Here is a 27,604-nt window from a genome sequence, read left to right as displayed (position 1 = left end):
CATTCACTCACTCGCGACCGCACACAATAAAATCTTTGAAAAAAAAACTGCGAGAGGCAGAGAGAGAGAGAGAGGGGGGGAGGAGAGGAGATGGGGGGGGGGGGTCGGACGGCGAATTCTAGTATACAACACAACCCGTTTTCCCCTTCTCGTAATGTATTTAATTCAAGTGAAACGTAATCATGACGTGCCGAGTCATTAATCTGCCCGCCGCCACTAACGTAAGTACACTGGCTTTACTTTCATTACAAAAAAATGTTCTTTTTTTTCCTAAAACAAAAACCATCTCTCTATCTCTCTCAACATATACATGTGCGTACCGTACACGTCGGTGTTAAAATTGTAGTTACGCTTTTGCGTTCCGGGCAAATTCATTAATTACACCAAAAAAAAAACAGGGCACGGTGATAATTAGAAGATTTTTTTTAAAACACCCCCTCAAAAAAGAAACACCTGACTTCAACAGACTTGGGTTTTTTTTTTTTGGTGGTGTTGTTGCCTTCCGGGGTGAGGAAACCGAACAAGCCCCGGGGTTCGGATCTCGCACCGGGCCGGTTTCGTCGCGGTCCCGGTCGCCAATTCTTTATCTCCCGATCGATCTTCTTCTTCTTCTTCTTCTTCTTCTTGCGCGTTTTGTTTTTTTGATAACCTGCTCGCTCGCTCCGCGGCGATGACGGCCGGGACGGGTAACGCGCCGGGCTGCCGCGGTAGGGGGGGAGAGAGAGGAGAGAAAAAAAATTGAAACAGCACGTAGCTCGCCGGCCCGCCGTGCGCTTCTGCAGGGAGAAAAAAAAAATAAAATAAATGAATGTTGCTTAAGGGCACGGGGAGGCAAATAGACGAGCCTGCTACGAAAAAAAAAATATGTGAAGACCGGGCCTACAGACGATGATGCCGGTTCAGAAACGCTACTAGGACAGTTTTAGAGGTGGGGGGGTACAGTGGAGATGGTGGGTTAGCTGATTGCGGGGGGCGGTGGGGGCGGTTAGGGACGACTCCGGTAGCGACCACCAGTTTGAAGCGGGTCTTACCTCAACCCCTTTACCCCTTCCCCCCGTCTCACCCTACATCTTCTGCCCCTCTCGGCCCGGGGGGGGCGGCGGCGGGGGTAACATCTGTATCACGAACTTTTTTTTTTTGGGGTGGTGACCCAACCAAACTAGACGAAAGTTTGAAGTTGTGCTTGTGTGTGTGTGTGTGCGCGAGGTGAGACAGATGGAGAGGGGAGAGGACTTTTGAACGGGTTTAAAAAAAGAAAAGTTTTTCTTTCCCGACGTGGTCTGGGACGTCTGTTCAACACCAGCCTCCCTCGGGTCACAGCCCCGGAGATGTTTCGGCTAAAACGCGGAAAAAAAAAACCCACCCCAAAACAAATCATATGGGTATTTTGGTATCGGAGCTGCTCAGAGGCGCGGGGGGGGACTTTTAAAGTCCGGATGAGTTCCTGCCCCCCTCCTAAAACAGATCTGTAGTAATGGAAGCTGGCGTTTGCGTTCCTAAAGGAAAGAAAAAAGCGTGGGGTCTTGTCAATGACGTGTGTGTGTGTGTCTGTTTTGGGAGTTTAGCCTGAACTTGGTCCAGGACGGTCATTAACACCCCCTCACCCCGGGTTACTCCGTCTCTGCCTGCCCGCCTGGCTCGGCTGCCGGCACTCGCTGTAGTAGCAGCAGCCGCCGCCGCCGCCGCCGGTGGAATGAAAGTTTTTTCTTGGTTGCTGAAAGATACAATACAAGTGGCTTTTCTTTCTTTCTTTCGATAAAAAATAACCGCTCAAGTTGCCAGCCTACCCCGGCCGACCTCATGGACGGTCGTAGCGGTTTTTGCTCTAAACAGGGGAGGGGGGATAAACCCGTGTCGTTTATTTATTTTACCCCCCCAAAAAAGGGATGCAGATCAGAGTCGAGTCGCCGAGATTGGCGGAGAGGAGATATTCAAAATGAAACCCGTGATGACACGCCGTCTCTCCCCCCTGTCTTTGTTCATCAGGAGAGGAGGCGCAGTGTCTGCGTGTGTCCTGCCTCTTTGACTTCGGCAGACAATGGCGCTCGGCTTCCGAAAAAAATAAAACGTTTGTCACAGATTAAAATATCCCCACTGTAACCGCACTGTAGCGAGCGTTACCTCAGCGGCGGTTGACATTTTAACTTCTGATGTTAAAAAAAAAAGGCACGAACTGTGAGCAGCAACTCCCAAGAAAGCTGTTGTTGTTTGCGACGTGAGAAGGCTTCTATATTGTTTAGGGCCAGCTGACGTAGATTATTTATTTAATAAGCTGATGTGCGTATTAATTGAGATGGCGCACGAAGAGAGAGAGAGAGACGGGCTGGAAAATGGTTCCCACTTAAATCGTGTGACGCGACCGAAGTGGAAGCCGAACTTTTCGTTGGCTTGAAAAAAAATAAAATAAAAAAACAGAACAAAACAAAAAGAGTGCGATGAAACAGCAGGAAGCTGCTGTAAAGAAGATAAAGACGAATCTTTTTATCACGCCCCCCCATACACACACACACGTACGTGTTGTTCGAAGGTGTGTAACACACTTTCACGGGTGTGCGTGTCACAGAGACGTCAAGAAAGCCGAAAGCCGGTCACTGGGATGAGATGAGAAAGAGATGGAACGGAGATGCTGCTCGCAGACTAGTCAGAAATAAATAGACACGTTGCACCTGTGCACAATGATGGCCTGGAACAGCCCCCAGGCTGGTGGGCACTGGCGCCATGCTGGGTGGTGCCACACTGTGCCATCTGCCTGGTGCTGAAATGTTGGCAGGAGATTGGCGGTCCCAGCCCATGGGATAGCCCGTGTCTCCTCACTCTTTGCACTCCGGGATGTGGCTTAACTGGGAAAGATTTTGTTTTTATTTCCACCAAAGCCCGCGCTCGAAGTTAGGAGTTAAGGCCTAACGGGACAGATGAAGAAGATGGCATTCGAGGTTCGGTGGTGTTGGCACCCCGAAAAACGCGCGTCTGAACTTGGAAAGGTGGTGGTGGGGGGGGGGACCGAGCTCTGTCCGAACTAGGCTGAGCGGGCAGAGGGCCGACGAAAGAGCGGATTCCGCGGATTCGGTGCTAGGAGATGAGGGCTTGGGGTGTCACTCAGGGAGGTCTTGGGAGGCGGGACTTCCTGTTGACCTCAGGAAGTGGTTGCAAGGTCTTCAGAGTTTAACCTGGGGTGAAGGGGAAGAAAGCCCGGGAGCTCGTGGGCCGTAGCAGGAGGCAGGAGCTCAGTCAGGGCTGCTCCCCATTACAGACCCAGGAGGGCCGTGATGCCTCCGACACCTGCTCCATCCCAAGCACCGATTTAGCTCGGTTGGTCACCAGTGTCTGATTTCTCTCAGGTCCGGTATTTCCTTGGCCTGTAGGAGATCATGACTGAGATGAAGGTGGCGTGTCTGCAGGTTTTCAAGATCTCTTTCAAGCACCAGGGCTTGAAGTTGTTAATGTGATCCGATCAGACCGATACCAAGCTGACGCAGGGCATTAAGACCTGGGCTGGACTGGGCTCAGGCAGCACAGTGATACATTGTTGAGCATTTCAGCCTGGCAGCCCTGGGGCCCTGGGTTAAATTCCAGACCCGGGGTGCTGTCTGTGTGGAGTTTGCATGTTCTGCTCTATTTTGTGTGAGTCTCTTCTGGGTGCTCCCACAGTGTCCCACAGTCTAAAAGACATGCTGGTGGGCCAGTTGGCTTCTGGGAAAATTGGCCTTGGTGTGAGTGTGTGTGTGTGCCCTGTGATGGACAGGCGACCCGTCCAGGGTGTAGTCTGCCTTGTGCCCGTTGCTTGCTGGGATAGCTCCTGGGCGACCCTGTACTGGATAAAGTAGTTAGAAAAGGTTGGTTTGATGGATTGGGCCCCCAATTAATTGATCTTTGTTCCAGCCGAGCTCTCCGTTACTTAAGCAAGCTAATTACGTTTGTAATTAGATGCTTCCTAAACGCTTTCAGCGCTGAAATACAGCGGGAATTGTCAAGCTGTCTCGAAGACGTCATAGACTGCCTGTAGAACTGCCCGACTTTCTGAGCATCGACGCCAATCGGAAAAGTTTAATTACGCAGACGGGTGGCTGAGCAAAGGGGCTTAATTATGCAATTAGGAGCTCAGCTGGACGAGGAGGGAGTAGAAGATGCAAAGTGTCCGGACGTCTGTTTGTCTCTTAGCGAGAGACCGCGAAGGCCCCAAACTCCGTATCTTAACCACGCTGGTTTAAGTTCTAATTGTCTCCTGGGTACCGAACAATGAAATGAGATGTGCGTCTCAGCTTCGCAGTTTGTTTCCACAGTCCACAGACAAGCTGCAGGACATTTGGCTTCTGGGAAAACTGGCCCTGGTGTGTGAGGGACCAGCGTCCCATCCAGGGTGTACCCTGCCTTGCTCCTGTTGCATGCTGGGATAGTCTCCGGCTCCCACCTGCTGGTTTTCACCCTCTCCCACTTTAAATACGAAGTTGCTTCATTGGAATATTTGTGTTTTGTTTCCCGTCACCAGTTTGGGGACGGCATTTCACTTACGAAAAATTAACTGTTAGAACTATAACGAGTGTAAGAGCTGGGAGCAAGCAGTTCAAATTCATCTCATGGTGAAATCAGTGAAGGAACTGAGGGCTCGACTGGAACGAGACCCAGCAGGTGTGTGTGGGTCACTGGGACCAGGACTGGGATCCACTGTTGTATGGATAAAACAGGTAGAAAACAGCATTGTCTTGAGGGCCACATGCTGGAAGAGGAATGCTAGTCCGAGCACCCCAGGACTAGCTCAAGATCGACCTCACCCATCTCGTTTGAAAGACTGGACAGGCGTGCAAGTTATTGATCAACGAAAGAAGCAATGTGCGCAGCGAATGTAGCCCTGGTGGCTGATGGTTTCTGCTCCCGATCCGTTTTCAGATGATTTTGGGGGGAATTTAACGCAGTATGACCTGCAGTCCATCACGCTTAAACTTAAACCTGCCCCCGGGCTTCCAAAAGTGCGAATTTCATGGCGACCTTCAGAACCTGCTGTCCAGGAACATGACCGGACTCCTCGCCCCTCTGCCTCCTGGTTTTCCACCCAGCTGAATGCTCTGTTCCACAGTGGGGCCCTTAATCAAAACACGAACCGCGGCCTTGAATTTTTTTAATGTTTTCTTTCTGCCCTCTAACGGTAGGCCGTTTCAGATTGAGTTGTTCGAGGTGATATAAGTAACTTTGTACTTTGTATAAGTAACTCATTGAAAGCTCAGCCAGCACACAGATCGGCACGAGGAAGAGGTGTTTAGGATTGGGAAGTCCTCTCTGATCTCCGGCTGCATGCGCCCTCTGTGGCCACTCTCTCGTGCCGAGTGCCTTTTTCTGGTTGCCAGTTAGGATCCTGTTGGCACAAAGCTCAATCTGTTGCATCTCTTGTTCCACCCCTCACCCTTTGTGTAAAGTTGCGCCTCTTGTCCGGACTTGGCAGATCCAGCAGTGTCTTGAGAGAAGCCGGGGTATCGTCTTCAACGCTGTGGCTGGGCAGCTTGTTCCCCACTCCCACCACCGTCTGTGTAAAGGTGGATGCTGCACATTGGTGGTGGTGGAGGGGATCCCCATTACCTGTAAAGCGCTTTGAGTGGAGTGTTCAGAAAAGCGCTATATAAGTGTAAGCAATTATTATTATTATTATTATAAAGAAGAGCCTTGTCCTTCCCTGCTGGTCCTGAAGATGTCTACAGGTCAGGCGCCCTCGTACCCTTCTCCGCCCCGGAGTGTGCCCCAGCATGCCTTGCAGAAAGCAAGACGAAAGGCTGCAGGAGGAACAGGAGAGGGCACGACACACAGGGAAGGGGGGAGAGGGAGAGAGAGAGAGAGGGTTCAGGGAAAGTTGAAGCACAGGAAATTAATTCCGGTCGCGCTGAGGTTGGGCGTGCGGCCGTGGCAAAAATAAAAACCTCAAATCCTGATTTATGCCGAGCTGAACCGCGGCCCACCCACGCAACGACACGCGCGCTCTGGCCCAAAACGCCCAGGACCAGAGCCCTGCTGGCACGGGCCTCTCCACCGCCGCCCTGGCCTGATTCTCCTCGCTGTGCACCTGGATGATCGACGGATCACTTGGCGCTGACGTCACCTCCTCTCCCTCACTGTGTCTCCTGTCCTGTTGTGTGTGTTTATTCCAGTGGGATTCTCTGTGATCTCCTCTCTCTCACTGTGTCTCCCTCCTGTCCTGTTGTGTTTATTACTGAGGGATTCTCTGTGCTCTGCTCTCTCTCACTGTGTCTCCTGTCCTGTTGTGTTTATTACTGAGGGATTCTCTGTGCTCTCCTCTCTCTCACTGTGTCTCCTATCCTGTTGTGTGTGTTTATTACTGAGGGATTCTCTGTGCTCTCCTCTCTCTCACTGTGTCTCCTGTCCTGTTGTGTGTCTTTATCACTGAGGGATTCTATGTGATCTCCTTTCTTCCACCGTGTCTCCTGCTCTGTTGCTTCTGTGTGCTTATTACTGAGATAGTGCTGCTTTTCTGTGCACCAGTGAATCACCAGTGAAACTCAAACAACTTAAAATGCCCAAGGCCATGTAACAGGAAGTGCCGTGGGGAAGCATATCAGTGTCGGGCTGGCTTGCCCAGACCTGCGCAGCAGTTTTGGGCTCCCCCAGCCCCTCCTGCTTCCCTCGCTCCCCCTGTCCCAGCAGTACAGCAGGCCCGTTCTGTCCCTTGTCTGGGCTGCGATTCTCCCCCGTCTCTCTTTCTCTCCTTCTGTTCACTCCTTCTTTCCCCCGGGTGTCGGTTTCAGCTCTCGATCTGTATTGTCTCCTCTGTCGCTCTCCTGTGCGTCTCTCGCCTGCGCTGTCGTCAGTATTGGCAGGCCTGCTCCTGCCAGCTGATACCAGCATTCCCTGGCAGGGGGCCAGCTGACGCTGTGCGGGGGGGGGCAGAGAGAGGAGGGTGAAAGGAAGGGGGGAGGAGAGAGGGGAGCGGAAGCAGGGAGAGAGTGAGAAAACAACAACAGCAGATAGAGGACTGCAGTGGGAGGGAGAGGGCCTGTTCACTGAGAAGTGTTTTCCGCAATGCCTGTACCTTCTACACTGCTGTCACGGCGCTGTGTCTCACTTGCACTGTTCTGTGTCTCACTCTCACTGTGCTGTCTCACTCTCACACTGCTGTGTCTCACTCTCACAGTGCTGTCTCACTCTCACTGCACTCACTGCCACTGTACTGTGTCTCAATCTCACTGCGCTGTGTCTCACTCTCACTGCACTGTCTCACTCTCACTGTGCTGTCTCACTCTCACTGCGCTGTCTCACTCTCAGAGTGCTGTGTATCACTCCCACAGCACGGTGTCTCACTCTCTTTGTGCAGTGTCTCACTCTCACTGCGCTGTCTCACTCTTAATGCACTGTGTCTCACTCCCACTGCGCTGTGTCTCACGCTCACAGTGCTCTGTCTCAATCTCACTGTGCCGTATCTCACTCTCACAGTGCTGTGTTTCACTCTTAATGCACTGTGTCTCACCCACTCCGCTCTCTCACTCTCACAATGCTGTGTCTCACTCACTGTGCAGTGTCTCACTGTCACTGCGCTGTCTCACTCTCACAGTGCTGTGTCTAACTCTCACTGTGCAGTGTCTCACTCTCACAGTGCTGTCTCACTCTCACAGCGCTGTGTCTCACTCTCACTGTGCAGTGTCTCACTGTCACTGCGCTGTCTCACTCTCACAGTGCTGTGTCTCACTCTCCCACACTGACACTGGTCATGCCTGTTTCAGCATGCTATCACTGTGTCACTGTACACACTGTGCTGAACACTTCATCGATCACTGACCGGGGCCTGGCCCCCAGCAGCAGCCCCCCGCAGGGAGACAACACCACCCGCGCCTGAAAGCCCCCAGCGGGCGAGAGCTGCGGCGTGTGGCGTCTCCGGCCGTCACACATTGTCTCAGCTGGTGTATGTGCTCAGGAAGGGGTGTGTGGGGAAGCGGCAGCATCACGCGCCCATCCTGTTTGGGATAGCGAATGTCCTGTGCCGACCCACGTCTATAGACGGTCTGGGGGGGCCTGTGTGCATTAACCTCTTCCTGGCCTCCCCGCGCAGCTCGGGATCGCAGATCCCGCGAAGACGTCACCCTCTGGGCCCCGCTGGGGGGTCGTCGGCTGTTCCTTTTCAATAACGCGCAGAGGAACAAAAATGCTTTATTTGCTTATTTGCATGTGGGCTCCAATACCAAGACATGAAGGAAACACTGAAAACATAAACACAGAACAGCAGCTGCAACAACACGTTAAATAACACTTTCCAGCATGGAATAAACCTTTACTTGTTCCTTTGCAAGTTAAATAACATGCAGCTTGAAAAAAACACCCCAGTGTGAGCCAGGGGTGGAGGGGTGGAGTTCAGTCATCTGACAGCTTGTGGGAAGAAAGTGTCTCTGAATCTGGACGGACAGGGTACGTGTCTTTCTGCTCCTATAACACTCACCAGAGGGCAGGGGGGAGAAACCAGCATGCCTGGTGTCCTTAGCGATACTCCCAGCATTCCTGAGAGAGGGAGCTGTAGAAACGTCCGAAATAGATTCCTTGAGTCTAAAATGAAACGGGCAGTGTGAGTAGCTCAGAGGAAATCCTTCTGGGTACATGAGAGCAGGGCTATATTTAAGGAAACTGTTTGTGATGAAGAAAAAGGAATGATCTCAGCGTGCTGGCACAGGTTGAGCAGATCGCACTACGTCATGCGGGAGTATCGCCCAGTAGCTACAGGTCTCTGGAATAGGAGCATAGCGGTACCGATCCTGACCTCTTTTCCTGATCGTCCCTGGTCGATTTCCTGATCCTGTCTTGCGGGAGGGTCAGACAGAGAGCTTCGGAGTGATCTGGTTATGACTGGGCTTTTTGGGGTCACGTGAAAGATGCTGATTGAGAGCTTAAGTCCAGTTGTCCACATATGATGGGACTCAGGCCTGGGTTATGTCATTGACCCCCCTGAGTTGGGCGCTTATGGTATGGGTCACCAAGGGTGTCCTGGGCTTTGCCAGCAGTTATCCCAGGGATTTTCCATGCACTTGGGAAATGACGGGAGCTGTATTCTGGGGTCTCCCTGGGGTCTTCTGGGGGAGTGCGGTGCACTCTGTTCTGAGTACCCCAAGCAGGTGTGAGCCAGTACTTGGATGGGGGACCTCCTGGGAAAAACTAAGGCTGCTGCTGAAAGAGATATTAGAGGGACCAGTAGGGGGCGCTCACCCTGTGGTGACTCTCTGTGGTCATTAAAAATCCAGGGTGTTTCTCGAAAAGAGTAGGGGTGTTACCCTGGTGTCCTGGCCAAATTTCCCCCTGGTCTTTACCAGTCATGGCCTCCTAATAATCCCCCTCTCTGAACTGGGCTCATCACTCTGCTCTCCTCCCCACTGAGAGCTGGTGTGTGGGGAGAGCACTGGTGCACTATGGCTGCTGTTGCATCATCCACGTGAAGGCGAAACATTGGTGGGGAGCGTGGGATTTATTATGACCTCTTAAGTGCTTTGAGTGGAGTGTCCAGAAAGGTGCAAAGAACTAATACCCCATGTTCTCTTGCAAAGGGGTGCTGACAAGACAAGCTGATGTAACTGTTGCCAGGTCAAAAACTGGAGGTGGGGCTGACTGAAAGGAGGGGGACGCTTGTTACAATATCGGCAGGACAGAACCCCTGACCTGTGTTGTGTGTTGTGTTTCCTGGGGCAGAGGAACGCCAGAGGTGGCCTAGGAGATCGGAGACAGAGACAGAGACAGGATCGTGACACTTCAGTCCGTCTCTCGCCGCTGACCAGAGAGCCTGGGGCATGGGCCGCCCATCGCACTGGTAGGCTCGCCGAGGGCTGTAGTGGGAACGGGCTGCTGAAGCACTTTTCAGGCAAGGGCAAACACACGGCAGGCATGACCGACGTGACGCCGGCGGGCCTGTTCACCCGCACAGCAGACAAGCTGGACACGAGACGGAGACGTCATGCAGTTCTGAACCGAGGTGGTCATAACTGTCACGGGGTTATTGAGATCACAGCCGGGGTCCCGTTCTGGGAGGAGCTCCTCCACGCTGGAGATCACAGCCGGGGTCCCGTTCCGGGAGGAGCTCCTCCACACTGGAGATCACAGCCAGGGTCCCGTTCCGGGAGGAGCTTCTCCAAGCTGGAGATCACAGCCGGGGTCCCGTTCTGGGAGGAGCTCCTCCACGCTGGAGATCACAGCCGGGTCCCGTTCCGGGAGGAGCTCCTCCAAGCTGGAGATCACAGCCGGGGTCCCGTTCCGGGAGGAGCTTCTCCAAGCTGGAGATCACAGCCGGGGTCCCGTTCCGGGAGGAGCTTCTCCACGCTGGAGATCACAGCCGGGGTCCCGTTCCGGGAGGAGCTCCTCCACGCTGGAGATCGCAGCCGGGTCCCGTTCTGGGATGAGCTCCTCCACACTGGAGATCGCAGCTGGGGTCCCGTTCTGGGAGGAGCTCCTCCACGCTGGAGATCACAGCCGGGTCCCGTTCCGGGAGGAGCTCCTCCACGGTGGAGATCACAGCCGGGGTCCCGTTCCGGGAGGAGCTCCTCCACGCTGGAGATCACAGCCGGGGTCCCGTTCCGGGAGGAGCTCCTCCACGCTGGAGATCACAGCCGGGTCCCGTTCCGGGAGGAGCTCCTCCACGCTGGAGATCGCAGCCGGGGTCCCGTTCCGTGAGGAGCTCCTCCAGCCTGGAGATCACAGCCAGGGTCCCGTTCCGGGAGGAGCTCCTCCACACTGGAGATCACAGCCGGGTCCCGTTCCGGGAGGAGCTCCTCCACGCTGGAGATCACAGCCGAGGTCCCGTTCTGGGAGGAGCTGCTCCACACTGGAGATCACAGCCGGGGTCCCGTTCCGGGAGGAGCTCCTCCACACTGGAGATCACAGCCGGGGTCCCTTTATAGTTTGAGCCCCTCCATCCTGGAGATCACAGCCAGGCTAACTGTCCCTTTCTTTCTCTCCCTCCCAGAGAATGGAGTCACCCATGGAGAGTGTCCCGACGCTCTCTAAGCCCCCTGTTGCCTCCCCCCCTCCTTCTCCGTCCCAAGACAACAGCCCCGAAGATCCCCCCATTTCCCCTTCAACCATCCTCTCTCCAGGATACCCCCTATCCCACTCCCCCTCTCCCTTTCCGGATGATGATGAAGAAGAAGATGACGACGAAGAAGACGAAGAAGATGAGGATGATGACGAAGAAGAAGAGCCTTCTGTTCCTCCCTCCCCCACCCCAGCTGTCGCCCTCTTCCTGGGCGGAGCCGATCCGGGCAGCCCGATCCCGGAGGAGAATGATTCCGATCCTCTCCCTTATTCCCTCCCCATTTCCCAGCCGCCCGGTCCCGGCGCGGACCGGATCCTGGGGTTCGGGGCTCTGGAGGCGGCCCTGTCCGAGGCCCAGGACCCCAGCCTGAGTGACGAGCTCGACCTGCAGCTGTTCCACAACGGGCAGAGGGGAGACAGCGTGGGCAACCCCAGCCCCGGAGGGGGCCCCCGCCGGTTCCCGTGCCCCGTGTGTGGCAAGCGCTTCCGGTTCAACAGCATCTTGTCCCTGCACGCCCGCACCCACAGCGCCGGCAGCGGGCCCTTCTCGGGCCCCTACTGCAGCCACCAGGCGGCGCACAAGGCCGACTTGGCCGCCCACCTCAAGAGCCACCGAGAGGGACCGGCCGGCGCGCTGAAGGAAGTCGCGGACAAGCCCGTTCTCGCAGGGAGGGAGGGTGCGGAAGACAGCCCGGCTCTCCGATCAGAATCCCTGCCCTTTCCCACCTCTCCCCTTCCGACCCCCTTTTCTGGGACTCCCCCCGCCCTGGCGGAGACCCCCGCCCCCGCCCGGCCCCCTGCCCCCTTCCATGACCCCGTCCCGACCCCCGCCGGGTTCCGCTGCCGGTCCTGCAAGGGCAAGTTCCGCACCGCCTTCGAGCTGGCCCGGCACGTGCGCATCCTGCACAACCCCTACAAGTGCTCCCTGTGCCCCTTCTCCGCCAGCCGGGAGGAGGCGCTGGCCGCCCACCTGGAGGACGAGCACCCGGGCCCCGCCGGCGCCGGCGACGACGGCGACGATGACGACGACGCCCTCCTGCCCACCACTGCCGCCCCCACTGTCCCTGCCGCTGCTTCCACCTCTGGATCCCCGCTACCCGCATCGCCGTCGTTCCTCCCCGGAGCCACTGCTTCATCTCCCCCTCCTCTCCCACCGCCACCGCCGCCGCCACCCCCGCCGCCCGCGTTCCGCTGCGAGACCTGCGGCCAGCGCTTCACCCAGTCCTGGTTCCTCAAGGGTCACATGCGCAAGCACAAGGACTCGCTGGACCACAAGTGCCAGGTGTGCGGCCGGGGCTTCAAGGAGCCCTGGTTCCTCAAGAACCACATGAAGGTCCACCTGAACAAGCTGGGGCTGAAGACCGGCGGGGCCGGGGCTGGGGCCGGAGTGGGAGCCGGGCCGGGCGATCCAAACCAGGCGATTCAGAACCAGGCTTTCGGGGCCCTTTATTCTGGGCTCCTGCTGGCCAGAGCCGGCGGTGGAGGAGGAGGAGGAGGAGAGAGGGAGGCCTTGGCGAAACTCTTAGGGGCTGGAGCCGGGGATTGTGGGACCGGCGACGGCGGCGGTGGCAACAAGGCATCGATTTTGGGGTACCTGGGCCTGCCGGGGGAAGCGGCAGGGGGGACCAGCTGTGTGGAGAGGCTGCAGGCGGCTGCCCATCAAGTAGCCGAAATGGGAGCCAGTGCAGCGACAGGAGGAGGAGGAGGAGGAGGAAGAGGAGTGGCAAGCCAGGCAGCCGTATGGCACCTGGTTGCCCGGAGCTTGGCGGCGTCCCAGCAAGCTCAGCAGCAGCAGCAGCAGCAGCAGCAGCAGACAAGGCCGAAGCTCCAGAAGAAGAGCTCTGTGGCCGGGGAGGCCGAGCAAGTCCGCGCCTACCTGGGGGGGCTGGTGTCCAGGGAAGAGCACCTGGCCGCGTCTTCTTGGGAATGCCCGGATTGCGGGAAGCTCTTCCGCACCCTCCAGCAGGCGGTGGTCCACGCCAGGGTCCACGCCAGGGTCCACACCCAGCGGCCGAGGAAGACGAGGGAGCGAGAGAAGGAGGAGGGGGCGGCCCAGCCGGGGAAGAGGCGAGGGAGCGGAGTCGGAGGGCTGGAGTTCGGGGCGCAGAGCCACCCCAAGGCTGGAGTGCTACAGGAGCGAGGAGGAGGAGGAGGAGGAGGGGGCGTAGCCGGAAAGATGGCTGGGTCATCTGGAGGATATCATGCTGTGCTGACCCATTTCCAAGGTATGGGATTCTCCTGGCGGGAATAGCCTGGGTAAAACTGCACACTGAACATCTAAAAAGGTCGTAGATCAAGGAGGACAGGTTGCCCAGCTACTGAGCTGGCTAACTGAGGCAGCTTGCCAAGAGAGATTTCAGGTAGCTGGGACATCCACTGTAGAATTATTCAGATGAGGAATAGATCAGGCTTTAATCCGCTCCAGGCTGTACAGTGACATCTTGGATCTAAACCAGTCCCGGAGGCAGGATGTCCGTCTTTCGGACCTGCGGTCTTAGTTTTGCACAGATAGCCAAGTGAGGCGAGCAGTACCTGCCGCTCTAGGTCATGAGCACAAAGAGCCGGCAGTCGGGGAGTGCAGGTGGGGGAAATTGTCAGCTCACAGGAAGTGAGATGATCGTGTCCTTTGCGTGACACCTTTCTCGGCACCGGCTGGAGAAGGGGCGGGCTGGGGTTTATTCCGTGCTGAAGGGAAAGAGACGCACTGTTTCGGCCGCGGCGACTTCTTCGGGTATCGCAGAAGAAGACGCACGACACCCGAAGGAGGAGCTGAAACCTTGTGTCCCTCATCTTCTCCTTTCAGCAGGGAAGAAACCTTTACCTGTTCCCTTGCAGCCTGCGCCTGCCCACGCAGATCCCCACTCCAGCGGCTGTGCAGTTCAGTTTAAATCCTTTGTCTCTCTCTCTCTCTCCCCCCCTCTTTCCTGCCTCTGTGTGCCTGTGCGTCCCCTCCCCTCTGTCCCAATCCTACTGTCCATCGGTCTCCCCCCTCCCCTGCCATCCCCTCCCCTCTGTGTCCCTCTTCAGCGGAGAACGGGCTCAGGGGGACGCCTGCAGCCCCTGCCCCGGCCCCGGGCCCGGCCCCGGCCCTGAGGGAGCGCGTGCGGGGCACCGGGGGTAAGGACTGCCCCTACTGCGGGAAAACCTTCCGCTCCTCCCACCACCTCAAAGTGCACCTGCGGGTCCACACAGGTCAGAGCCTTCTCCCTCTCCCGGCTGCCCGAGTCCTTCCTCCGCTCTCCTGCCCCCTGTGCTCTCGCGGCGGCGTGGCAAAGCCGGTCCGCTGCGGCCCGATCACTTATACGCTGTGGGGCGGGGCGGTGGCTCTGTGGCTCAGGATCTGCGCTGGTGGCTGGAAGGTTGCCGGTTCAAATCCCGCGGCTGGCAGAGGAATCCTACTCCGTGGGGCCCCTGAGCAAGGCCCTTAACCCCAGCTGCTCCAGGGGCGCTGTATAAATGGCCGACCCTGTGCTCTGACCCCCAGCTTCTCTCTCCCTGTCTGTGTGTCTCATGGAGAGCAAGCCGGGGTCTGAGAAAAGACAAATTCCTGATGCAAGAAATTGTATTTGGCCAATAAAGTGATCTTATCTTATATCAGGGGTGCCCAACCTTTTTTACTGTAAGATCGACTTTCTCATTTACCAGTCCAGCGCGATCTACCAGTGTGAATTTGAAGCTCTGATATAGGGAAAACAGACTGTGGCCACATCAGCACAATAACGATACCCATCACTGAAATGACAGCAAATAAAAGCAAGTGACTCGTGCTACAGTGAACCAGTCATGTTCTCCATTTTAGAAAAAATAATAGCCTACCTTAATGTGAGCATTGGCACTGAGAAGCTTACTTGAGATCACTTTGAAGGTGTTGATACTGCTGATCATGTCGATGACATTTTTATGTTGTCCCTGCAGCTCGACATTCAGCCCATTCAGCAGTTCAGTCATATCTGTGAGGAATGCTAAATCCAGAAGCCACTGGTCATCCTCTAATTGGGGATATTCACCATGGTTAGATGACTTGAGAAACTCTTTGATTTCAGGCAACAGCTGTCTAACCCTCGCCAAACATATTTGTTTTTTAAATCTCAAACAGCAAGTCAGCAGTCTCAGCAAACGCTTTTTTTATGACTTCTCGATCCCAGAATGACTTGTTGTGTTGAGCCAGGACGTGGCTCACACGGAACGATGCGATGATTCCCGCTTTCCCATTGTATGAGGCCTCGTGAAAACCGACTGCTGCCAGTTGAGATTTGAATTTTTCCACTTTTCTTTTCCGTAACTCACTATTAGCGGGGAAAAGTCCACATGAAACATTTTGTGAGCAGTTTTGAAACGTTGTTCTATATTTCTCTTTTTCGCGTAGATGCTAGCATTGCAGATTTGATTGCGATAGTATAAAAAATAATCATGCTCCCATTCCTTGTGGTAACGGTAAGTTTTCGGTCTCTGTTTCATCATTTTCGCTCAAACTCTACAACTATCAAATCAAACCTATCAAGCTGTTGGCGGATTCATCACGGCCAGTCTGTTTCGCTCCACTATGCACTGTAGCGAATGTGGGGTTCGCGCGGTAATAACCAAGAGACTGTTCTTGTATAGCGCACACACACAGCATAGCTCCTGTGGCCTATTTTTCAGTGTCAGCCAGCACTCAGGGAAGAGACTTTTACAACCCATTCGACAAGGGTTAAACACACACAGGGGCAGTAAAATGTATGACATTACATGCACAGAACTGAATGAATTTTTAGGCTGCTGAAAAAAAGAAAGTCAAATAGCCCATTTATTTTTTGCCAAACATTCTTGCGATCCATCGACTGGCAAGCACTCCAGGGATCGACTGGTTGGGCACCCCTGATTTATATTATTATTATGATCATCATCACTGTTACCACCTCTCTGCTCTCATTCTTCACTATGCCCTTAAATAATAATAATAATAATAATAATAATCATAATAATAATAATAATCATAATAATAATCATAATAATGACCATAATCTGCCAGTAGAATCATAATAATTCCTTACACTTATATAGTGCTTTTCTGCAAACATCACTCACAGCGCTTTACAGGTCATGGGGAATCCCACAACTGCCACCGGTGTGCAGCCCCACTTGGCTGATGCTCCAGTACTCTCACCACACACCAGCTCTCAGTGGGGAGGAGAGCAGAGTGATGAAGCCAGTTCAGAGAGGGGGATTATTAGGAGGCCATGATTGGTAAAGACCAGGGGGAAATGTGGCCAGGATACTGGGGTAACACCCCTACTCTTTTCAATTTAAAATTGAAATACTTCACATATGCATACAGTTCTAAAGCACAAGAATTGAAATGTGTCAGTCGAAAAGATGAATTGCAGGCCGCTAGATGGAAATATCTGTGCAGGGTACACTTCAGTGCCTTCTCCTCTTGCGAGCTTATTACAGAGGGATTCTGTCTTACGGTCTTTTTTTGTCAACCATTCTGATTATTATTTAGAATGATGCTCTGATATTGTAGATAAATCTCTCCAGGTCAGGGAACATTATTAGTATTGTCATATCAAACCCAGTGTAGTGAAACCAATGTTGCTGTGCCAAAAGATCTATTTTTAGATTGCGGTCTCCACCTAGTGGATATCAAGGGTAACTGCATCGGCTCAATTCTTGAGCCTCCCCAGGACTTTTTTTAATACACCCATAAACCAGAATTGAATTCTGCATGAACATCCTGCACATACCAATTAACTGTGAAATCATGTACACATTTACAAGAGAAACAGAAAAAGGAGGTTTAATTGGGCTGCGAACGGTGCTGGAGCAAAAGCAGTTTACAACAGGATCAGGGGTCTTAACAATAACCCTGTCCTGAATCTTCTGCCAAAAGACCTTTGTTATCCTGGTAGAATTTTGCAAAGAATAGAAATAGAATAGGGGCAGAAGGACCCGTTCTTGCCTGTCGTGCTTATTATGTAATGATCTTTGTGTTGGCAGGAGAGAGGCCCTACAAGTGCCCACACTGCGACTACGCCGGCACCCAGTCCGGGTCTTTAAAGTACCACCTTCAGCGCCACCACCGGGAGCAGAGGAACGCCGCCGCGGCCGCCGCCACCACCGCCACGGCCGCGGCCGGCTTCCTGGATGACCACGCCTCTCCCAGGGCGCCTCAGTCCTTCTCCCTGGCCCACCGGGAGCCGTTCGGGAGGCCGGATTTCGCGGGGCTCGGGGGGGCGGGCGGCGACTCCCCCAGGAACAGCAGCCTCTCGCCCCACCAGCAGCCGTGGCAGGCGGGGTCCTCGAGCCGCAGGAAGCGGAAGGAGGCCCGCCGGAGCCCGCGGGAGGTCCCGCAGGAAGGGCTGCACTGGCTGGCGATGCCGGAGACAGAGAAAGGAGGAAGCGGAGGAGGAGGAGGAGGAGAGGAAGCCTTCCCCGGCTTCCAGAGCTGGGCCACCGAGGGGCCGCGAGTCAAGGTGCCCAAATCGTCCCGCCGGAAACCGCTGAGCACCAGCAAGTTTGCTTCGGCGGCCCATGCTAATGGAAAGAGGGGCTGGCCGGGGGGGGGCTTTGAACCCCTAGATCTCTCCCGTCGGCCTCCCCAGGACCCCGGGGAGGAGGGGGTGACGCTGCACCAGTGCCTGTTCTGCCCCTTCCGCACCTCCTCCGCCGAGCTCATGGCTATGCACCTGCAGGTCAACCACACCAGTAAGTCCCGGCGCAAGGACCGGGGGAGATACCTGGGAGGGTCAGTCGCAACCCAGAGGGAGGCGCTACCCCCCTGGCCGGGACAGGGCCCGGGAGGAGATTTCTGGGCTGACCCCTTGCTGGGCATCCGCAATTCCCCCACGGAGGATTTGAAACGCCTCTTGCTGTCTGAAACGGGCCTTCCCTCCCGCCCCCGGAAGAGAGCCACTGCCAATGGGATACTTCCGGAGGAAAGTGGCACAACAGCCCCCAACAGTACCCCCCTGGAGAGAGATCAAGCACCCAGGGATCCGACCGCAGGAGAGTCCCAAGGAATGGAGTTCGAGGATGGGGATGGAGGACGAGAGGAAGAGGAAGAGGAGGAGGAGGAGGAGGAGGAAGAGGAAGAGCGGGAGGCACAGAGCAGCCAGAGCAGCAGCACTGGGGAGTCTCCGTCTCAGGGAGAGAGGAGCCCTCCAAGTCCAGTCCTGCCCCCAGAGAACCATCTCTCTCTGGGTTTTGGGTCAGGAGAGTTACCATCGGCGAAAGAAGACCAGAGCATCGGGGGCGACTAGTCGGGTCTCTGGAGGGAGACGGGACAAGCGAGGTGGGGTGAGGGAGGGAAGCTGTTAGGGGGGAGTTGTAGGCAGGGAGGAGGAATGGTCACCATGCTCCCTTGTGGATTATCTACTCCGCTTCTTAGCTGCCTCTTGCAGACACTCCTCCACGCCACCCGGATCCTGGGAAACGACAGTGACGACTGGGAGGGCTCTCCCCGGCCACTGGTTTCAGCTCACACTTCCACTGCCCTCACCTGTCCCAAGAGCCTCTGCACAACTGGAAGAACCCTGCCTACCCTTCAGATGAATTACCTCCATATTACGGAGAAGAACCGTCAAAACCCTGCAAAAGCACAGCGCTACGAGGTTGGCTGGCAGGAGCTTGCTTGGATGAATTGTGGCAAAAGCCATGACGAATCTAGAGATTAGTGAGCACCAATTAACCATTGCCTAACCTTCCAGAACGGCAGAAGAGGTTGTTTCCAAGATTTGGAGGTTACCCCGACTTTTCCAGAAAACTGGGGGCTCTGCAGTTCCTTTGGGAAGAGGACTCCTTATGCCAGCTTCTTGCCGGATTCACAGGACTGTTTCACAGTTACTCTTAGTCACAAGTTATCACTTTGCTGGCCATTTAGCTTAAGCTTTTGAGCAGAGGCCATAGTGCCAGTTCCTGCCAGTCAAAAGTCCTAGTTTGGGTGTTCAGAGAGTCCTTCAAAATCCATATTCTCCACCAGACTTCCAAGTAAAAACCACAATTGCCTAAATCTGAATTCTGGAGGCCTTTTTGGTGATTTCTGAGTTTTCCTAGTTTCATTTAGTGTGAAACCAGAAATGTGTCCCTCTTTCTCCCACGCCCTCCTCCTCATCCTGTCGGCATTACAGGTGACAGACAGTGCCTTGATCTGCAGAATGCTAAAATATATATATATAGTTTCTTGTTCCAGTGTTAGAATGTTGTTGTCTTCTGGATAGCTTCCCTGTACAGAGACACGTCCTTTTGTTTATTTGTTTTTAAAACCAGTAAGCAGATCAATCAGACATTGACTGGCGTTACGTTTCATACAATATTATGACAACGGTTCAATTAAAAGGCAGCTGACAGCCCTCTGTCTCGTGGACAAAGGGAAACCCATCCACATTGTCCAGTCACTCCCTTGCACGGATATGGGATTTCAGCCAGGACGTGCACAGGATCGCCATGTCCTGCTACGACAATTTACATTACATTCATTGCGATTCGCACTTGCCTGTCAACTTTGCGATTTTCATCGTTGAGCGTTGTAGTCTGTCTGGATGCCTTGGGTTGATTAATACTGTCTGAAATAGCAACCGTTGCTTCTACAGTGGTTAAAGAAGTAAAGGGGTTTTTGGAGCTACCCACCCAACATACTTTCCAGGAGGGGAAGTCTCTTCCTTGCCCACTTCCCCTTCTGTCCCTTTGTAAAGTTCTGGAGGTCTTTGTGCTGAAACGACAGTTCCCGAGCTCTTCCTGCATTTCATTGTCACCCTGGGACATTCTGAAATCGGGGATCTCCCTTCGATGATGCTATCTGCCCTGAGAGAAGGATGTACCTTCTGAGGTGAAGGCCATCTTTCTGCATCACCCTTGCTTGGCTGTGCCTCTGCCTCCACCCAATGTAGAGCTGAAATCTCACAGTGCTGGATTTGCAGCAGCGTGTCCCTGATGGGGGCAGCTCTCCAAGATCAGATCTCCAACAATGACAGTGAAGTCCAAGTGGAAGTACGGAAATGGCTTGGGAAACGACCACAGAGTAGATCCATAGCCTCGTTTTGGCTGTGATTGCCACGGGGATGTCTCTGGTTCCGAGTTCAACTATAAAACAGTCTGGGAGCAGAATTTCCCCAGTGAAGATTCGTGGTTAATTCTGGTAGATGTTAGCATCGGATTTCTCAGGGTCAGAGCTGATATTTATTGGAAAAAAACTTGCTTTACTCCGCTCAACAGTGAACGTCTAAGAGTAGTCAAGTGATTACCTACAGAATGTGAACTGTCCCCTTCAAAGGTTTGCTGTAATAATCTTGTCTCTACTGTTTTTTGAAATGGTTGCAACTGGAAAGTGCAGGTCTTGACCTGTTGGAATGGGAAACCTGTAGATCCCAATTAATGAACTACTGGAACTTCCACTGGGTTTGGTGGGATACCTCATTGCTGGTCTCTCTCACATTCACATTGTTCTCAACCAGGCTAAAGGACACCGCAGGTGTCCTACCCTTTTCCCCATGTACCGGAGAGAACCCACCATGGAAACAGTAGGACGCCTGCCGTTTACCTGGGAAGTTGTCGGGATATGAACTCTGGGAAGGAAAAATGGCATCCCAGGTCATTTCCTCTGCAGTAGCAAGACATGGAGAGGTTCAACACTATGTTTTGTTTTCTGACATCTTTAAGGACAAGGGTTGAAGTGTTACAGAAATGAAACAAGGGACATTTTCTCTCGTTTACACTAAGTGCCAGTATTTAGGACAGCATCAATGTACATCAAAGGAATCAATATTAAAAAAAATACATAAAGAGACTTTTGTTTTTTTTTTGTTTTCTCAAAATTAGAAAATAAGCTGAGCAAACTGGATTTTTCCCAAAGTTCCCCCCCCCACCCCCACACACACCCCCACGCAGGAGGAGAAAAGAGACTGGCGTGGTGGAAGAGGGGTTGAAAGGGTGAGATTCAGGAAATCAAGTTTTGGAATTTTTATTTCAATAGAAAAACCCGAAACTCAAACATTCCTTTCGGGGAAAAGAACGTAGTGCTGGCCAGCACTCGCGTGGCACTGTCACCCAGGGGTGCCGAAGCTATATTGTTCGTTTCTCCTTCTTTCTAGGTCTATAGATTTTGAAGAAAATAAATAAAAGAAATGAAATATAAAACACTAACAATAAATGGATAGGAACCCAGTAGAAATGTGTAGCTTTTAAAAAAAAAATGTCGTTTTTTATTTTATAATTTTTATTATTATTATTTTGATAAAATGTTAATGTCAGCAAAGGATATTAATAATAATTATAATACATACATATAGTGAAGACTGTGGATTGAATTGTGTGGAAAAGCAAAGCACTGTGGGAGATATTTTCTTTCTCCAAAATAGATTTTTTCTTTGAAAATGAGACCTGTCTACACAAGGAGTTGTTGACTTTCAGCTCGCTAGCAGCACCAATTAAGGCAGTAGTGTTCTGTACCTCCTCGACCTTAATGTTGTATTTCCTGTCCTGTTGAGTGTTTATTACTGAGGGATTCTCTGCTATCTCCTCTCTCTCCCTGTCTCCTGTCTTGTTGTGTGTGTTCATTACTGAGGGATTCTGTTATCTCCTCTCTCTCACTGTGTCTCCTGTCTTCTTGTACGAGTTTATTGCTCAGAGATCCTCTATGATCTCCTCTCTTTCACTCTCCCCTGTCCTGCTGTGTGTGTTTATTCCTGAGGGACTCTCTGTTATCTCCTCTCACGCTCACTGTGTCTCCTGTCCTGTTTTTCGTTTATTACTGAGGGATTCTGTTATCTCCTCTCTCTCACTGTGTCTCCTCTTCTGTTTGTGTTTATAACAGGGATTCTCTGTCACCTCCTCTCTCTTGGTGTGTCTCCTGTCCTATTGTGTTTACTACTGTGGAGACTCACAGATATCAATGGAATGGAGCAGAGCATATGAGCTACTGCTTTAACCTGTATATATACAATGGTGCACCTTATAATTTTCTTCGTAATGCCCATGAAGTCAATCTTATTTCGGATCAATCATGTTGTGTAGCGAGTATTGTGCCTCTGAGAGACAAGAGGATGAGATCCAAACAGTTTCTCTCGCTCCTGAGCAAGAATCTGCTTTCCTGCTGGGGAAGGGTTTAAACAAGACAACCTGTACTTCTGTCCAAATCTGCAACAAAACTGACCAAGCGGTTAAGAAGCAATAAAACTTTCATTCAGTGCAGAAGCCAAGAGCCTCAGTGGGACACAGGCCCCTCTTCTGTTTTTTTATCTCTGTGTGCGAGACCCACCGTTTGTCAAAGTTCAAAGTTCAAAGTTCAGGAGCTGTAGGCTGGGGGAGTCTTCAGTCGCCAGGCTATCGAAGCAAGCCTGGTTAGCAGGACATCCTTTTGAAGATTCCAGCTCAGGGCGGTTCAGTCCCAGTCCTGTAGGGGGCGCTGTGTCTGCAGGTTAAATCAACAAGCAGCCTCCGCAGAGCTGGGAGAGACTGTTGAACTGTTTCGCCTCCTCTGTGATTGATCAAGCCTGGTCCAGCGACCTCGGTCTCTCGCTGTGAGCAGGGAAACAGTGAGCGTAGAAACACTGTAGCTCTGTGCCGAGAAGAATGGATTCTTGGTTGGTAGTTTTCATCGGACTCCATTTTCGAAAAACTAGGGAGACCCGACAGGGGGGGTCAGACTTGCTGCAGATCTTGCACTGGAGCGATAGGAGCTGTCTGGAGCAGCGCCTCACACCTCTGCTGGTCAGTTCGGAGCCAGACAGTCAGGGAGCCAGACAGGACTTGAAAGGCACTGCCCTCATCCCTCAGTTACCAGGAGCTCTTCATCCCAATATGTATAATAGAGACTGCCTGGATGCCACGTTGAGACTTCTATTTAATAGAATAACTATATAACACAATATGCTGTATCTTGTAAGTTATAAGATATGGCTTATTATAAATATAAATATTTACATCATATATATACCCTGATCAGAGACCTTGCCTAAAATACCACAGACTGCTTGGATCTTATATTACTGTAATTTCTATATCGGAATTATTAATATTATAATTAATCATAATAATTGGGGGCTGACATTGCACTTCCTTCCAAGATCGCCTCTTGGCATTCTGGCCTTCGATTCTGTCCCTTTCTAAACGAAGACAAAAAAACGACGATTGTTATGATTGTTGTCTTGAATATGGGGGGAAAGACGTCGGTCAATAACCAAAGTGCCTTCTTTTGCAAGCACTTCCTAGAGTCTGTTTCATCAGTCGTTTAAAGCACTAGTTATTTATCGCCTGCTCGCTGGTCGGTTGTCTCCTCTCGCTCTTTCTCTCTCTCTCTCTCTCTCTCTCTCTGTGCCTCCTGTTCCTGTGCTTGGGCTGATCCACGCAGGAGGCACGGGACAGGAGACACAGCCAGAGAGCCGAGACTGTACGGTAGATACAGCAGATTGTTACGAGAACAACTTGTTATTAACGCCTTTTAATGTGATGGGTCACGTGATGGTTTTTTAAGGTGGTCAATACTGTACTGTTCTTCTTATTATAATTATTATTATTGGCTGGACATGTGTCTGTTGAATGTTGTACAGATAGCACTAGACCTGTCGTGTTTTCAATGAGATCACAGACCCACCATTTGCTTTCCAATCTCAGCACTGTGAGAGAAAATGCCGGACACTAGGACGGTGATCCCAAATATTGTCCAAGGTACTTATTTTTCCCTACATCTGGGACGCTTTTACCCCCCAACTTGGAATATTTGCTGTCCATTCAAGTTTGCAGTTACCAATTCTTCTTATTTTGGGGGGTTTCTACCCACCCGTCTGGGACAGAATGATGATGTGAAGGCAAGAACTCCTGGCTCACTCCTGGGTCCTGGGTTTGATTCTGGCCTCAGGCATCTGTCCAATGGGACATTTCCCCCTGTCTGTGTGGGACTCTGGGGTTGTGATGCTGTCATGGCAAGGAAGACATGAGAGATGTCTGATGGAGAGATGAGAGGTGGCAACGTGACAAAGCAATAGCGCACCTAGGTGACACAACGGAGCCATGTTCTGCCTGGGGTGCTTTTCCTTGCCTGACATGATGTAGATCACGATTTCATTCCCAGCTTTTCGAGCTTTTAGAACTTGGGGTTCCCAGCCCTGGTCCTGGAGAACACTGCCTTCTGATTTTCGTTCCTAACGAGTATTCCCATGGAGTTTTCCTCCCAGCTCTCAGAGACATGCTGACTATGTTTGAATGGTTGTGCCGAATGGTCCCAGTCCCTCCTGGCATGCCGTGCTCCCAGGAGAGACTCCTTCTTACCCCCAGAATAAGCAGCTTGCAGATGGTGGGTGGACGCGCCTTCTCGATTTAAAAACCGCCAATGGTTTTAAGACTTGGCTTTTTGACCAGGACTCCACTTTCTCACAGTAAGAGAAAGTGAAAACTGCCAGACATGCTCCTCCCACTTGCAGGAAACATTTAATTCGCCCCCAAGCTCCACTGCGCCTCATAGGAGAGTGAGGCCTGATTGGATGGGCCACACGTCCCTGCAGGCCTGGCAAGTCGCAGGCAGGGGGGCATTTGCCAGAAAACCATAAGCCCCAGCTCGAACCCCTGCTTGGGGAATCCTGGTCGAGGTTACAAAGTGACCCATCAGGTTCAAATTGGCGATGTCTGGTGCCCTTGAGCTCAACCTGTGGCCTCTACTGGTTGAGCCTCTCAGAAGCCTCCCATGGAGAAATTTCCAACCATGAGTTCACCCAGTTTGCCACTCCAGCCCAGTCAGCACCGGATAGAAGCCTCTGATGCACAGTGCCCTCTTCTGGTCCTGCTGCACAGCCTCACTGCCACTGCGGCTCACTGGAGGGACAGTGAAGGGCTGGCCTCCACAGCCCCTCTAACTTCTAGCCACAGATGTCGTTTCCCTCCAAAACAAGGCAGCAGTGTTTTCTGGTACCTAGAGCTGGCTCTCCTGAACCTCGATATTTTCAAAGCATCTTTCCCCAGCATAGTAATGTATTCCTGATTGCGTGGTGTGATTCTACCTGTCCCAGCTAACTAACTATAAATCTCTTCCAATGGTCCACTCAAAGCACTTTACAGGGAATGGGGAATCCCACTACCGCCACCAATGTGTTGCACCCATCTGAATGATGTGACAGCATCACCATAGTGCACCATAGTGCATCAGTACTCTCACCACACACCAGTTATCAGTGGGGAGGAGAACAGAGTGATGAAGCCAGTTCAGAGATGGGGATTATTAGGAGGCTATGATTGTTAAAGACCAGGGGGAAATTTGGCCAGGACACTGGGGTAACACCCCTACTCTTTTCGAGAAACACCCTGGGATTTTTAAAGACCATGGAGAGTCAGGACCTCGACTGCGCATTCCTTCCAATAAATTATTTTTTTAAATAGCACATTCGTGGGTGACTGCTCTTGGTTGGGACTGTTGGGTCCCCTGGTCCAGTGGAAAGCCCCATTTCCCTGGAGAACATGCGGACTCTGGAGGTTCCACTGGCTGATTCGAACCCGGAACCCAAGAGCTGTGAGGCAGTAGCTAACCACCCTGTCTACCAAGTGACAAAGCTTTTCATTTAAAGACCGGATTTTCAGTGTTTCCTACAGCACTTCAATAATGGAGTAAAGTCAGTATAGAAGATGTTCTATCTTATGTTGTGAGAACTATATAGGCTAATGTAATTAGTCTGTGGCAATATATATTCTGACTGCATATTCCTTCTAAGAGGTTTATTTTGTATTGAGCTTTTCGTGTGTGAGGGGAAAGTGGGCTGGGTCTGTGGTCTTGTGTAGCTGACTGCCATTGCAGTGAAGGGATTCATCTAACATGTAGTGACTAATACCGAAAGGCCAGAAACTTTAGGGATGAACAAATAAATGGAGTTTAAAATCACGAGCCGTCTTGTCTGGTGTCCTCCCTTAATGGAAAGCACACACAGTGCGGACATGAAATCAGTAATGAGTTGTTTTTGTTATCAACACGAAGCAATCCATCCATCCATTTTTTAACCCCTTGATCCAATACAGTGTTGCGGAGGAGCCTGAACCTATCCCAGCAGGCAGTGGGCTCAAGGCAGGGTACACCCTGGACAGGACGCCAATCCATCACAGGACACACACACACACACAGACAAACACATTCATAATGGTTACCCATTAACCCACCAGCATGTCTTTGGACTGTGGGAGGAAACCAGAGCACCAGAGCACCAGAGAAGACCCACGTGACCTTGGGGACAACATACAGACTCCACACAGACAGCACCCCAGGAATGGAACCCAGGACCCCAGCGCTGTGAGGTAGCCCCTGCACCACCATGCTGCCCATCACTTACCAGAGATCTCTGTATCCTGATCCAGGAAGGGATGGTAAAGCTGCAGGTTGTCTGGGTATCTTCAAGCCAACAGCTTTGAGCCATGGATAAATCATTAAATTAAAGCCAATACAATCGATTAGCCGTTAAGAGCCGAGCTGGAATTCAAAACAAAACCCCCAGACAGACTGACCCTCCCAATCAGGACCTCCGGTACGAGTCACACAGCTCTTTGACGAGGTCTTACAGTATTAGTGGCAATAACGGCAGTGCTGTTTACAATGATGACGAGAGGAGCTTTTCCCCAGTGACTGGAGGGAGATGAGTGAGTATCAGCACAAGGGAGGACAGAGATCTCAAACGGTGAAGCATGATTGTGATGCTGGAGGGAAATGCAGCCATATCACCCTGCAACTCACAACTGGCAGTCCACTGAAGCTCAGCAGGTGAGCCTGGCCAGTACCTGGATGGGAGACCTCCTGGGAAAAACTAAGGTTGCTGCTGGAAGAGGTGTTAGTAGGGCCATCAGGGGGCGCTCACCCTGTGGTCCATGTGGGTCGTAATGCCCCAGTATAGTGACAGGGACACTATACCGTAAAACAGGTGTTGTCCTTCGGATGAGACGTAAAACCGAGGTCCTGACTCTCTGTGGTCCTTAAAAATCCCAGGGCTTTTCTCGAAAAGAGTAGGGGTGTAACCCCGCCGTCCTGGCCAAATTTCCCATTGGCCCTTACCAATCATGCCCTCCTAATAATCCCCCTCTTTGAATTGGCTTCATTACTTTGCTCCCCACTGATAGCTGATGTGTGGTGAGTGTTCTGGCGCACTATGGCTGCCATCGCATCATCCAGGTAGATGCTGCACATTTGGTGGTGGTGGAGGGGAGTCCCCATTACCTGTAAAGCGCTTTGAGTGGAGTGTCCAGAAAAGCGCTATAGAAGTGTAAGCAATTATTATTATTAAATGGTTTCTGTGGATTTCCGTTCCACCTCTGCTCTTAATTAATGAATAATTAATGGGGCTATCCATTAGCTTAATGGGACCAATTTAACACTCTTCAAAGGTCTTCGTTTGTGGATGATTTAAGGAGCCCTGCTGTAGAATTTGAAAATGAATACGAAAACCTAGATAGTGGGCTTTGGAGTTATGCACCTACAATCTACAACAAATAAGAAAATAGCTTTTAAAATAATTGTTTTACCTATCTGATAAATTTGTTGCTCCATTTATCGACCTCTGTGTCTATGTGAACTGCTTTACAATTCGATTACACGTTTTACCACTTTATCACGGGCAGCACGTTCACACATTGTAAAAGCAATCGCTCCTTTTTTGTGATGATTACG

At 52.1% G+C, this 27,604-nt stretch overlaps 1 protein-coding gene and 2 long non-coding RNA genes across 6 annotated transcripts; 1 reads left to right on the top strand and 2 right to left on the bottom strand.

The window, feature by feature from the left end:
- The first annotated feature begins 52 nt into the window (after positions 1-52).
- Positions 53-25,837, top strand: znf219 (zinc finger protein 219). Of its 4 annotated transcripts, none has more exons than XM_088634066.1 (5): positions 53-221; positions 9,664-9,781; positions 10,931-13,223; positions 14,026-14,115; positions 16,978-25,837. In XM_088634066.1, exons 3-5 carry the CDS (start codon positions 10,934-10,936, stop codon positions 18,237-18,239), a joined length of 3,642 nt encoding a protein of 1,213 aa, XP_088490192.1. In that variant the 5' UTR covers positions 53-221; positions 9,664-9,781; positions 10,931-10,933; the 3' UTR covers positions 18,240-25,837. The 4 variants fall into 4 exon arrangements, with proteins under 4 accessions (XP_088490192.1, XP_088490189.1, XP_088490193.1 ...); XM_088634063.1 differs by having other exon boundaries at positions 14,026-14,190; XM_088634065.1 differs by lacking the exon at positions 53-221 and adding an exon at positions 5,663-8,397 and having other exon boundaries at positions 14,026-14,190.
- LOC148660070 (uncharacterized) lies at positions 459-2,108 on the bottom strand. Its single transcript, XR_015939362.1, has 2 exons — positions 1,605-2,108; positions 459-699 (listed from the first exon to the last, which is right to left on the bottom strand). It is a non-coding gene; the product is annotated as an uncharacterized LOC148660070 (long non-coding RNA).
- Positions 14,241-27,581, bottom strand: LOC148660068 (uncharacterized). Its single transcript, XR_015939363.1, has 2 exons — positions 27,460-27,581; positions 14,241-14,527 (listed from the first exon to the last, which is right to left on the bottom strand). It is a non-coding gene; the product is annotated as an uncharacterized LOC148660068 (long non-coding RNA).
- Between the last annotated feature and the right edge of the window lie 23 nt (positions 27,582-27,604).

Source organism: Lepisosteus platostomus, chromosome 6, assembly GCF_059453375.1.
Source record: "Lepisosteus platostomus isolate fLepPlt1 chromosome 6, fLepPlt1.hap1, whole genome shotgun sequence".
In the NCBI taxonomy this organism is placed as follows: Eukaryota; Metazoa; Chordata; class Actinopteri; order Semionotiformes; family Lepisosteidae; genus Lepisosteus; species Lepisosteus platostomus.
This window is presented reverse-complemented; position numbering and strand designations above follow the sequence as displayed.

What these genes read in the sequence shown, in the direction of transcription:
- znf219 (XM_088634063.1), top strand. Translation starts at nt 10,934, where the DNA reads ATGGAGTCACCCATGGAGAGTGTCCCGACGCTCTCTAAGCCCCCTGTT. An exon ending in TGTGCTGACCCATTTCCAAG is followed by an intron (nt 13,224 to 14,025) that starts GTATGGGATTCT and finishes GTCCCTCTTCAG; the next exon opens with CGGAGAACGGGCTCAGGGGG. An exon ending in GCACCTGCGGGTCCACACAG is followed by an intron (nt 14,191 to 16,977) that starts GTCAGAGCCTTC and finishes TTGTGTTGGCAG; the next exon opens with GAGAGAGGCCCTACAAGTGC.